The sequence below is a fragment of the Leptinotarsa decemlineata genome, unplaced genomic scaffold (assembly GCF_025532065.1).
Source record: "Leptinotarsa decemlineata unplaced genomic scaffold, Ldec_3_MD MMD2_tig00003308_RagTag_RagTag, whole genome shotgun sequence".
NCBI classification, from domain to species: domain Eukaryota; kingdom Metazoa; phylum Arthropoda; class Insecta; order Coleoptera; family Chrysomelidae; genus Leptinotarsa; species Leptinotarsa decemlineata.
The window spans coordinates 2472416-2486058 of record NW_027412586.1 but is presented as its reverse complement, the minus strand read 5'-3'; the positions used below and the strand labels follow the sequence as shown (position 1 = coordinate 2486058).

The following is a 13643-nucleotide window of genomic DNA, read 5'->3' as shown; positions in this document are numbered from 1 at the left end:
GTGAGCCAATTTGCTATTTGGTAGGTAGGAGCTCCAACAGCTGAGACGATGAAGGGCATTGATTTTCCCCATTATGTGGATTTTTGAGACACAATATAGTTTCGACACTGTTGGGTTGGAAACTTGTTCCTGGACAATTTCGCATACGGTCCCTTAGTAATGAAAGTATTGACCCTTCGTAGTAGTCCAATTTATCCAGAATTACTACTTTGTTACCTTTGTCGGCTTCCAAAGCCGATCAGCGAGGTCTACAGACTTGAGTGTTATGGATACATTTTTATGAGGTACACTGAAAAAAAGAGTTTATGGTCAGAGGGAATATCAAAATATTCAGGACCATCAACACAGCATCGTTAGAGAGTTCAGAAGATTGAGTAGGAGGAAATTAATCGTGTAGTGAATAATATTCGAAGAAGGGCACAGTTCTATTATCATGAACAAGGCCAGTCTTTTGAGCATTTGCTGTGATTTACTTTTGTCTTTACATTTTAGTTACTTATTGTTATTTAATAATAGTTCTATTTTCATTGAAAAGGACACAATGTCTAATTTATGGCTTTCTACTTTTCCATCTTTATACAAGGAAATGTGGAAATCTTCTTAAGAAAGAAAGAAATCAATCACTTCAAAATAATTAACTCCATACAAAGACGTGTAGACCATGCAACGGAGTAACTTACAGACACAAACTGGAAGAGAAGCACTCTCGGAATAACTACTTTCATATAAACATAGAATTACATTGAAGAAAAATACTGGTTAGCCAAAGGTAAGATCATCCAAACTGGTGATAGGTTTCTCCATTCAGAATTCCGTCAAATAAATGAGGACCCAGAATTCATGGACACAGTGTCTAATTTACCTCATAAACACCTCATTTATCAAATTTTGATTGTTGATTCTGTCTCCGTATTTTTTCATTGACTTTTTAAATGAACCAAACTTGGTGAGATTTTTATAAAAAATTTGAACATAGTTCGATGTAGTTGTCGTCTTTCGGGATACAAGTTTAAATACATTTCCGAAGCCCTAACACTGTTTCTATCGTATTTGTAATACATTTGTATCATATTTCTCTTTCATTCGTGAAACCCATTATTCGCCAAAAATTCAATGACTCCTATAATAACAAAATATCATTGAGTGTAACAAATCGAAAGTCAAATTTTGAAACATCAAAGTCAAAGCCTATTATGATAAGAATACATTTTTTTCAATATCTTCAATTTTTTGAAGACGAATGATAACTTGTGATACATCATTGAAAAGATAAAATCTGGTTCTATTCAAGACAGAAATAATAAAATATTGCCAAAAAAATCAAGAAAAAATATGAATCTTCATTTACAATTCTCATGGAATTGCGGAAGAACAAGATCATGAATTTGTTTTTGGAAAATGTATTTTTAGGATATTTTTCAAAATTAGTTTTCAGAATTAGTTGATATAAATCGTCCTATCTTTGGACACAATATTCAATATGGAAGAAATTCAATTGTCATCAACCATCACGTTAATATAAAACGGTACTCAAAATTGCATGCGTTATATACTGAAAATGGCGAAAGTCCTCACTCTAGGCCAAAAAAAATTATTTATAATATAATGTAGCGGCCATGAGAAAAAATAAAGTTGACGATGGTGGCCGGAAGGCGAAACGTTGGCTGCTTTATGTAGCAGGAAAAATGTGGCAAGGTGGATGTTCAATTTCGAATCCTTCGAAAAATAAAGCCAGAAAAAAATAACAACCATTTTCCGAAATCTTGGTTTTTTCCGGATATCTCCGGATATACTCAAAATTTCAGCACTTTCTCAACGGCATATTGTTAGTCAGGTAAATGCGCAAGTGATTGCCCCAATTTAATTATCTTCGATCGAATTTGAAAAACCCTGTAGCCATAAGTTTGGAATATTAATTGAAAGCAATATATTTTCAGAAGAAATTGATTCCTGGGAAAAAATGTTTTGGCTTTCTGTTTTTCCATTTTCATACAAAAAATGTGGAAATCTTCCAAAGAAAAAAAGAAAGCAATCAGTTTAAAATAATTACTACATACAAAAATTTGTAAATCATGCAGAAAAGTAACTTTCAGATACAAACTGGAAGAGATGCCCTCTCAGAATAGCTACTTTCATATAAACTTTTATATGAATGCTGAATTATACAAAAATTCTTATTCAATTTGTATTCCAAACATTCGATATCATCCACAGGATTGCTACACAATAAGATGAATGAAAGAGGAACACTGTCATCCTCACTGGTGAACATCCAATGTCGCCTCTTCAGTAACAAATCTGAACAACATTATAAGCTGAAGCACTCAATCCATTCATTGAAAGATTCCCACATTTTATGTGTAGAAATTGAGGAGTTCAAATCCAAAACTTTTCTTTTTCGATAGGGTTATTTTTTTGATGTCGTCAATTCATTTTGTGAAAGGTGCGTAGACAACAATATTACAATTTTTTGGATTGGAAAAAGTGGTTCTGTTGAAACTATTCACGAGAAGAAGTTCCAATCTTTCCATACGTTTCTTTCTCCCTCATGTAATCAACAATCAATCAATAGACTGAGCCGTGATTTTTCGGAGAGCGATATATTCCAAAAGTACTCCGTAAACTATTGCTATCTATCGTTTCGAAGTCAATATATATCAAATTACAATTTTTAGGAACCCTAATCATTAAATGAATAGCGATTTAAATTTTATATGAATATATTATCTCACAGATATCGTTTGCAGACCGGTTTAATGTCTCAAGGAAATATTTGTTTTTGGAAATATCTGGGAAAGTGTGCTCATGAATAAATATTAAAACGATACCTCTTCAATGTCTCAAGAAAATATTTGTTTTTAGAAATATTTGCGATACTTTTTCAAAAAGACATGTTTATTCTACATACTTTTCAATCCATATGAAGCTATAATCTCCCCATATAGAGATAAGTTTTTCCTGGGACATAAAGATAATTGTATTCCGAGAAAAACCCGCAATTAAATCCACCCGATCTTGATAAGGTTAATTGAATTTATTTCTCATCAAAGAAACCAAAAGTCCATGGCAACCGGAGTGAAAACAGAAATAATGACTTTATTTGGTGAAACAAAAAGATTGAATCATTCACGAAACGATTCTATCAGGCACTGAAAGAAGAACGATGTGAACCGAATCACGTTTTCATAATTACAGGGAATGGGAACGATATACAGCTGCATGATGGTATTAGATATGGAGAATAGAACAAAGTGTATAATCATAGAATGATTTATGGAGATGAAACGATAATGTTAGATTTTTGTTGCATTTTGCTGATAGGGGAGCATTTTTGTATTTATTAAGTAATGAGCATTTGAATGGAAACTATGTCAGAAAAATATATTTTCACTCCACGAAATAGTTATTTATGTATCAAGGGAATTAGGAGGGCCTTAATTACCGATGGCAAAGTTTGCGTCCCGGGGCCTCTGGCCCGAGGGACAGCAATTACCTGAGGTTTTTAAGGCTCATTAATTCCCGTGGTATATAGATAATTTTAATTCTGACCGATTTCAATAAAATTTTGTTCATTTTTGAAACGGAAAAATGTACGAATTCATTACCTTCCCGGTATATTTGAATCAGGTACCGTTGATTATAGTAGAGTTTTCTTGTTGCTAGGTTGTTGCTATGTTACTTGTTTATAAACAGAACTTTGTTATCAAGCTGTGTTTGCGGTGAAAACGTGTTTTCTACCCCAAATATAATGGAGGATATTTTGAAAAAAGCTGAACAAGCAAGAGAATCATTAATTCCATCGAAAAGTGAAGCCGTATACCAAAAAGAATACAAGATATATCTGGACTGGCTGACACGGAAAAATGTTATGCCAAAAGATGTCACTGAAACTGTATTTCTGGCATATTTTCAAGAACTGGTAAGGAATTTTCTATGTTTTTCGGTAGATTTGGTAGTAATTGTGTTTATTCCTTTCAGTCAGAAACGTATAGTCCGAATTCTTTATGGACTAAATGGTCAATGCTAAAATCGATGGTGACTATACATGAGAAACGAGATATTACCAAGTTCAATGAACTACAGGCTTTTTTGAAACGGAAGAGTAAGAGTTATAAGCCGAAAAAGTCTGCTGTTTCATCTCCTAAAGATGTTATCAGATTCCTAAAGGACGCTCCTAATGATATTCATTTATTGCATAAGGTAATTTTTTTCTTATTTTCCTTTTTGTGTGTATTTATTTCCTTTTTTTTGTTATAGGTTGTTTTGATTATGGGTTATTTTGGAGGATGCAGAAGTCAGGAACTTTTGAATATGAAGATATCGGATATAGAGGACCGGGATTCCGTTATGGTAGTGAACGTACCGGAAAGTAAAACTGGTGTATCGGAGAAATTTACAGTTGTGGATGAAAAAGAGTTCTCCGCTTTGCCTTTATTAAGACTTTATATGTCTTTGCGTCCTAAAGGTATTGAACGATTTTTTTTGAGCTTCCGACAAAATAAATGTACATCTCAGCCAATTGGAAAAAACATGTTTGGGAAAATCCCCAGCAAAATCGCAATGTATTTAGGATTGCCAAACTCATCTTCCTATACGGGACATTGCCTTCGTCGCACTTCTGCTACTGCTCTAGCCAATGCAGGAGCAACTATGACTAACTTAAAAAGACACGGAGGTTAGAAAAGTTCCACGGTGGCGGAGGGGTATTTGGAGGATAGCATCGAATTGAGAAATAAAACGGCGCGTATGTTGTCTACTTTGTCATCAGAAGAGGCAGGTACCTCGACTGTAGTGAAAGAAGCTCCAGCCATACAAAAGAAGAAATTGTTTCCAGTGGCGGAAGTAATTTTCAGGGAACATTTCAAAATTGTACATTTATTTTTTGTAATGACGTGAATAAATAAAATATGGTTCAGTTTTCATTTCTATTTATTTTTACTTGTGAAAGGTAGAGGGAATAATAAAATCTATAATGTCCCAAGGGAGTTATGACCCTCTTTATTGATAGCGTAACTATGACGATATAAGCTTATAATATCCCAGTAGTTGTTTACAGCTGATTCTCGGCCTCCCCCCACCACTATGACGTATTAATTGCTTTTTTTATTGGTTGTTGTTTGGTGAAGTTTTTTTGTTGTGCAGTGAAGTCAAGGCGTTGTGACCTTGAAGTGTCTGGTGCATGGATCGTTCAGATTTTTTTTTCATATGAGATTTTGTGTGTTTATGTGTGTGTGTGTGTAGGAGAATGCACGGTACAGGGTTTCATCATGTGCTTGTTTGTCTATGTACAAACATACGTCTGCATACTTCGAAGATCCTCCAAGTAGTAAATGCTCCATCGGTGTTAGGGCACCAAGTTAGTAGTGGAGTGACGTCACAGCAATAACCGTTCAACGGCTAGAGAGCGACATGTTCACTCCACGACGTGTGGCAGAGTAATGCGTATTCATCGGTCTGCCCTCACCTCTCCCGAAGCGATGAAGGTCGCTCTAGCCCCGCTATCGATGGTGACACAACGGCAGCCGAGGACCGTTTGCCTAGCGTCTACCCTCTCCGAGACCGCAACGACCACTGCTTGCTCGTATATCGACATCTGTTATCGCATTCAGTTGGGAGGTAATCTTGGCGCATGTAGTTGAGAAGTGGGGTTGGCTATGACGTCTTGACGGGTCCTATCAGAGTGTATTTAAGAAGCGTACGAGTGTTGGCTATGTCAGTTTACATCAAGTGAGTTAGTGAGAACTATTATATAAAATGTATTCCTGTGACTGTGGTAAATCTTTCACTCGTAGTGATAATCTTCGTCGGCATCAGCTCCAGAGTTGCCAAGGAGGGCCTGCAGTGAAACGGGTGAGAGTGGATAATGCAACACCTATGTATACGTGCAATTGTTGTAATGTGACAATTCCTATGAGCCAAGTGAATTCTCACCGAAGAACCATGAGTCATAAAAATAATGCATGTGTTCAATTGTCTGACGGTGTTCAAATTATAACGAATGCATTCAATTGCCGCATTGCTACATACAGGGTGGAGAGTTCGATTGTAACCAGTGACTACATGTCATTTTTCAATAAGATTAGGCAGAAGGTCATTGAATTACTGGAATCAGCCATCAGGATCCATAAAAGCATCAAGGTGAATATGGAAGTTTTTGGGAATTATATTCTTCAGACTGATGATTCGAGGGACACGAAGTCATTTAATTCCCAAAATAAAATAGTGGACCAATCTTCAGATTTGAATGCTGTTTTTGATGGATTCCGTGATGTAATTGTGGCTCAAACGACTGAGTTCCAGGATCGCGACTCAGGTATTTATTTTTTAAAAATTTCAATAAGATTGAATAGTAATATTTTTTTTTTTATAATTCAGGTTGGACTTGTGAAAAAATATTGTTTCTCGAGGTCAACATTAATAAATACAGTCCACTGGAAGGACGTTCATATGTGAAGCTGCCTCAATGTATTCAATGGAAGAAAGCTGTTGTGAATGTTCGTAATGAAGATCAATATTGTTTTGCTTGGGCTATAACATCAGCATTATATCCTGCAGATAGTCGAGTGTCCGAACTTACGTCATATCCACATTTTTCCACTGTTTTAGATGTCACAGGTATGGATTTTCCGGTTAAAGTTAATAATAAGAGTATCGAAATATTCGAAGATAGGAATGATATTTCAATTAATGTTTACGGTTTAGAGAGTACATTTGAGAAGGGTAAAATGAAGTATGAAGTGATTGGTCCATTGCGATACTCACAGAGAAGACTCCGGAGACATGTCAATTTGTTGTTTATAACTGATGACTCCGGTAATGGTCACTATTGTTGGATCAAAGATCTTTCAAGATTAGTTTCTAATCAACTATCAGCTCATAGACAGAAAAAATATTTTTGTGACGGATGTTTGATATATTTTTCTGATGAGAGATTGCTTTTACGTCATAATATGTATGATTGTAATCACATTAGTACCACAACACCAACTACTAATTTAAAGATCAATAAATATGGTAGAATGGTTGCGGAAAATAAACTAATGTTTGAAAACTTTGAGAGGCAAATGAGGGTGCCATTTGTAGTGTATGCTGATTTTGAATCAGTGCTTAAACCGATTCATGTGAATGAGCCAAATCCTGAAAGTTCATACACGATTAAAACATTCAAACATGCCCCATATTCATTTGCTTATTTGATAAAGTGTTCATATAATGATGATTTGTCAAAATTTGTTACATATAGGGGTGTAGATGCAGCTCAGAAATTTGTGAGTAGCATTGAAGATGATTTGAAAGAGATACATGAAAATCATCTCAGAAACCCTAAACCGATGGATACACAAACTGACGAAGAAGAAGAACAGTTTGCTGCAGCCAGAACTTGTGGTATATGTAATAAAGCATTTACTGATGGTGAAGTCAAAGTAAGAGATCATTGTCATGTCACAGGAAAGAAAAGATCACATGCCGCTCACTCGAAATGTAATTTAAATTTCAAAATACCAAACTTCATACCTATCATTTTTCATAATTTAAGTGGTTATGATTGTCATTTATTCATAAAAGAATTGTATAGGAATAAAGAGAAAGTTGATGTTATCCCGCAAACTAAAGAGAAATATATATCTTTCACGAAGCATCTCTTCACACACAGCTATACCGATAAAGATGGTGTGGTTAGGAAGAATTATCTCAAAATGAGATTTATCGATAGTTATAAATTTATGACTAATTCGTTGGAGAAGTTGGGTGCAAACTTGACCTCCGATCAATGTTTGGAGATGCACAAACATTTCCCACAAATTGAGAAATTCAATTTGATGAGACAGAAAGGTGTATTTCCATATAGTTTTGTTGATGACATTGACAAATTGAATTATCCATTACTTCCGACAAAAAATCAGTTTTATGACACACTCAATTGTGAACATATATCGGAAACTGATTATGATAGGGCTAGAAAAGTTTGGAATTTATTCGAGTGTCAGAATTTGGGGGAATACTCTGATTTGTATTTGAAGTCGGATGTATTGCTACTATGTGATATTTTTGAAAACTTCCGCACCACAAGTTTAGAGATATATAACTTAGATCCGGCACAATATTACACTGCACCTGGATTATCATGGGATGCCATGTTGAAGTTCACTAATGTTGAATTGGAATTACTAACTGACATTGATATGATTCACTTTTTTCAAAAAGGTATACGAGGTGGAATTAGTCAATGTAGCGAGAGGAAACATATAGCAAATAATAGATTTTTACCCAATTATAATCCCAACGAACCTTCCACATTCATTACATATTTAGATGCAACAAATCTATACGGTCACAGTATGTCACAACCTCTACCAACAAGTGAATTTACATGGTTGACACCAAATGAAATTCTTAATCTCGATGTGATGGATGTGAGTACTGATAGTCCGTATGGGTATGTATTTGAAGTGGACATTCATTATCCACAAGAGTTGCATGATAAACATTCTGACCTTCCATTTTTAGTCGAAAAAATAATACCACCTCGTACACAATCGAAAATTCCCAAATTAATTCCAAATTTGAATGATAAAAGAAAATATATTGTTCATTATAGGAATCTACAGCAAGCTGTCAAAAATGGATTGATTGTAATGAATACACATAGAGTATTGAAATTCAAACAATCATGCTGGATGAAACCCTATATAGATCTTAATACTGAAATGCGTAATAGGTCTAACAACAAATCTGTTAAAGATTTCTATAAACTAATGAATAATGCGGTGTATGGAAAGACAATGGAGAATGTAGATAATCGAATTGATGTTAGACTCGTTACACATTGGGAAAATATAAAGAAAAATATAGGTGCCAGCACTCTCATAGCCAAACCAAATTTCAAAAATTGTTCAATTTTCACTGATAATTTCGTTGCCATTCAATTGGGTAGAGTGAAGGTTCATTACGATAAACCATTATATTTGGGATTTTCCATATTAGAATTATCTAAAACAGTCATGTATGACTTTTTCTATGGATGCATCAAACAACACTTTGATGAAAATGTCTCTTTACTTTACACAGATACCGACTCGCTCATTCTTAAAGTAAACACAGAAAATTTTTATGAATTCATAAAAACTAACATAAGTAGATTTGATACATCCAATTACAGTATAGTTAACCAATTCAATATTCCAGTAACAAGTTCAGTCTTGGGTAACTTCAAAGATGAATTTCCAAATGATCCAATCATGAGTTTTTATGGTACAGGTGCTAAAGCATATTATGTGAAATCTGTTGATGGTGAATTTAAGAAAGCCAAAGGGGTTAAACGATCTGTAATAAAGAATGAATTGACATGCGAAGATTATCAAAAAATCGTCGAACAAGGTGGTATGATATTCAGAAAGATGAATTCATTTAGAAGCGTGTTACATGATATGTATACTGAATTAAAAAATAAAGTTGCATTATCATATCACGACGATAAACGATTTATCATTCCGAATACTACCCACACTCTTCCTTGGGGTCATAATGATATTGAATTTTATGAAAACGATCCAAATGAGAACATTCGTTGGATAAGTAATATTATTCAACAATCACAATCTCAGGAGACTCCATTGGATCAATTGATTAATTTATTATCTGCCGAGATCAATGATTGAAATATCATTCAATATCTTCAAAACCGGAAAATTCAATATTGATATTTATGTAGCCATTTATAATTAATAATATATGATAGAAGTAATGTGATATTAATGTATTATGTATGTATGTATATGTATTACTGTAATGAATATAAAATGATTAAAATTTTATTTGTATTATTTCTATTTCCCTAATCAATTACTGCAATATATAGTATAATGTAAATGACAGAAATATCAGTTTGAAGAGAATCATCGTAGAGTGCACAATGTCTAAAACAATCGATAAGTTTGGTAGAAAAAGAAAATGGGGTGGTAATGTCATTCGAGGTCCTCCTGGGAATGGTTTTAAATTAACAAAAGATGGTCATTATGACATGCAAAGGAAAATATTGAAAAATACAAGTGAACCAATTGACAAGAGTGATTGTGTAACTGTATCATATCTTGAGGGGGAAATTAATGGAGCAAAGGAAGTTATACTTCTAGCCCTACAAGCTGCAATACAATCCACAATAGGCAATATTGCTCGGGACGCCCGGCAAGCATTTAACGATAAAATTGCAGAGGCTCGGATAACTTTCACTCGTAAATTTGACAAACTTACAAGTGATGTAGACATAAAAATGTCTGACATAACAGCGTCTACAAATAAAAAATTTGATGCTATGTCAAACATAACAGGGACTACAATGAAAAAGTATGATGTACTGGAACAGAGAGTTGAAGTATTGGAGAAAAACCATAAAGAAGTTTTGGAGAGAAACTATAAAGTCAGGCCATCATCATCAGGTGGACTGGGATATCCAGGACTGAACATTAATCCAAATCATAGAATAATACAACCAAAACCAAAACCAACTGATGATGTATTAATGGAACCAACATGGTGAATGTATTCCCTCGTTAGGTTAGGTTAATAGCTACGTTAGGTTAGCTGCATACTTACGTTAGGTTAGGTGTTAGGTTAGTATTCCCTCGTTAGGTTAGGTTAATAGTTACTGTAGGTTAGGTTAGGTTAGGTTAGGTTAGGTTAGGTTAGGTTAGGTTAGGTTAGGTGTTCGGTTGCATAGCGGTAGGTTAGCGTACTAGGTTAGGTTACGTTAATACATACGATAGGTTAGGTGTTCGGTTGCATAGCGGTAGGTTAGCGTACTAGGTTAGGTTACGTTAATACGTTAATACGTTAGGTTAGGTGTTCGGTTGCATATTATGTTACGAACGCGCGCGCGAAGAGGGCGTAGATGTCTCTCCAGATGTCCCGCCTACCTGGGGCCGGAGGCCCCACCCACCTGGGCGGAGCCCAGGCAGTGGGCGGGGCCCGTTAGGGCCACGCCGCCCCCCCCCCCCCCCCCCCCCCGTCGCCACCAACTTTTCGGATACCCCGCCCCTTTCCGAAGCCCCGCCCCCTTTCCGAAGCCCCGCCCCTCCCCTCCCCGAAGCCCCGCCCCCCGACTCCCAACATTTGCGCATGTACACCCCTACCCTCATCGCGCATGTGCGCTCCCACCATTTTCCCACCGCTCACGCATCGAAGTCGATACCCTCCGGAGAGCACTCCACAACATTCAGTTCGAGAAGTCATCTCATCGAGAGCAGTCCACTCCACAACAAGGCAGTACGTTCCAACGACCAACTTGATATTTGAGTAAGTAAATTAGGAATGTTATTTTTTATATCAACTAACTTTGTATTATTTCTTCTTTTTCAGAATGGCAACCAATACACAGGAGGTGAATAATGCTGTGGCGTCTATTCTGCCGGTGTCCGCTGACCAGGAGGAGGCAGCATCTTCGAGAGCGGTGACGGTTGACCAGCCAACCACTTCGCGTTCGCGAGTTAGGTGCAGATCTTCTAGCCCTGACTTATTCGAGGAGGAGGAGGAAGTCAGGGCTGTGAAGAAGGTTTGCCAACGACCTGCAGCAAAGGTTGGTCCTATTTCAAAGTACCGAGCTACTTGCAATAGGACTAATCCTTATGCAGGTAGTTTTTCGACCTCTCGTAAGAGGGCCTCCACACCAGCAGCAGCACCAGCAGCAGTGGAAATTCCGAGGAGTCCTTCTCCGGAGTTGGTGATATTGTCGCCGTTGGTGACGCGACTACCACCGCTGCCAGCGACACCGGCGGATCCTGAGGTGTTGGTGCCACAGCCTATCGGAGAGGTTAGTGAAAAGATGAGTGTTTTTCTGCAGAGATGCAAGAAAGCAGAACGAGCTGCCCGATCTAGCGAGGCCGAGTTGGTTACCATGAAGCGACAAATGGCTGAAATGGATAACCGACGGAGGGAACTCCAAAAGGAAATGGCCGAAATAGATCGGAATTATGCATCTCTGCAGGAAAGGTGTAAAGCAAAGACCTCTTCGATAGAGCTGTACAAAAAAGTAGTGACAGTTATGGACACTCTTTTTGTAGATGAAGTGTAAATGTAAGATTAGTTTTAGGTTAGTTAGGAGTATTTAATTATGGTAGTTTTAAGTTTATATTTGTTAAGTTTATATTGAATAAAGGAAAAGGAAGTGAAATAAAGGGTGTACACTGTTTTTTGGTTTGGTACACATTGAACAATGCGATGGTTGGAGCATTTTTCTTCACTTCCTCTTATTATCATTATTATTTTTTTATTTCAATTCCAAGTTCTTCTAGACAAATACCTCACATCAATTTTTGTGTTCTCTAATCACTTGTAAATAATTTCATGTGAAGAAAATTTAAAAAATAAAAAAATAGACATGTTTCATAGTGAAATCGACAAGTATATTTCATTTGTATTTTATCCATTCAAGTATCTCTTTCATTGAATATGTCTTATGTCACTTTGCAATTTACCCCTACTCATTGAATATGTCTTATGTCACACTACAATTTACCCCTACTCAATGTTCCACTCCTCTCCCACTCCCTCTCGAAAGTATAAAAGTAGAAATCATCTGATGAAACATTCAGTTGATCAGCTAGCATCGAGATGGAACCCGATTCAACCTCCGAACCCTATAGCTGCCCGGATCAGGGGTACAACTTCAATTACTGGGATAACAGCCAGGTACAGGTTGTCTCTTCCACCACGGAACCCCACAGTCCGCCATACGAATACCGGGATCACGACATCAGGATGCAAGTTCAGCATGTCACTGGCAGTGACGAAGGACACTTGGATGACTCGGAATATCCAGATCCTGACGGATGGTGGGACCCTGCTTATGATGACATTGTCCCAATGAGTAGCGACGACGACGATGATGACGACGACGACTCTGGTGATGATGCTGATGACGAGCTTGACGTTAGACGTCCTCCACCATCCCCTATCCTCATCGAGGATAGTCCTCCGCCATCCCCAATCCTAATCGATGATGATGTCCTCAATTCCGATGATGACATATAATCATCTACTCGTCCATCATTTCCTTTCCTTTCCTTCCACGGAGTACACACTTTTTGGTTGGTGTACACGAGGCACTGCGAGGCTGGGGCAGTGTCTTCCTCCCTTCCTCTCCCTCTTATTAGTTTTTTTTCCATAATAATCACTAGAATTTCTCCTAATAATCGCTCAGAGTTTCATTCTTGATGTTTTCGAATCTCAAACACTGTTCTACATTTCACCCCCTCCATTTCATTTCTTCCAATATAAATATAGCAACAATCCCAGTTCTATATCATTCTTCCACAATGTCGAGTACAGGACCCATCCAAGTACATGAAATAGATTCAACGTCTGATCATTTGAGTACAACCTTCGCTCAATTTCTGCAGCGAATCTATGATCTTCCTGATGATTTCGCAGAACGAGTGGAACAAGGTATTCAGGACGACATAGATGCTGTTGACGATAATAATGCGGATGATGTGATTAGTATATCATCTGATTCAGCTGATTATGACGACGACGACATCATGAGTATATCATCTGATTCAGATGACTACTATGAGGATGATATCATTAGTATATCATCTGATTCAGATGACGATACCATAATTATTGTTTCTGATGATGAGGAGCGT

General features: G+C 36.8%; 2 protein-coding genes across 4 annotated transcripts; both read left to right on the top strand.

The window, feature by feature from the left end:
• The first annotated feature begins 3411 nt into the window (after positions 1–3411).
• On the top strand, positions 3412–10985 carry LOC141483332 (uncharacterized). 3 transcript variants are annotated; one of them, XR_012466017.1, is made up of 4 exons: positions 3413–3919; positions 3979–5727; positions 5793–6313; positions 6376–10985. XR_012466017.1 is itself a non-coding variant. In XM_074177843.1 (3 exons), the coding sequence occupies exons 1-3, from the start codon at positions 3749–3751 to the stop codon at positions 4678–4680; spliced, it is 816 nt and encodes a 271-aa protein (XP_074033944.1). In that variant the 5' UTR covers positions 3422–3748; the 3' UTR covers positions 4681–4922. The 3 variants fall into 3 exon arrangements, 1 of the variants encoding a protein (XP_074033944.1); XR_012466016.1 differs by having other exon boundaries at positions 3412–3919; positions 5793–10985; XM_074177843.1 differs by lacking the exons at positions 5793–6313; positions 6376–10985 and having other exon boundaries at positions 3422–3919; positions 3979–4200; positions 4258–4922.
• A 155-nt stretch (positions 10986–11140) lies between these two features.
• LOC141483331 (uncharacterized) lies at positions 11141–12067 on the top strand. The gene is made up of 2 exons (XM_074177842.1): positions 11141–11292; positions 11356–12067. The coding sequence occupies exons 1-2, from the start codon at positions 11141–11143 to the stop codon at positions 12065–12067; spliced, it is 864 nt and encodes a 287-aa protein (XP_074033943.1).
• The last annotated feature ends 1576 nt before the right edge of the window (positions 12068–13643 follow it).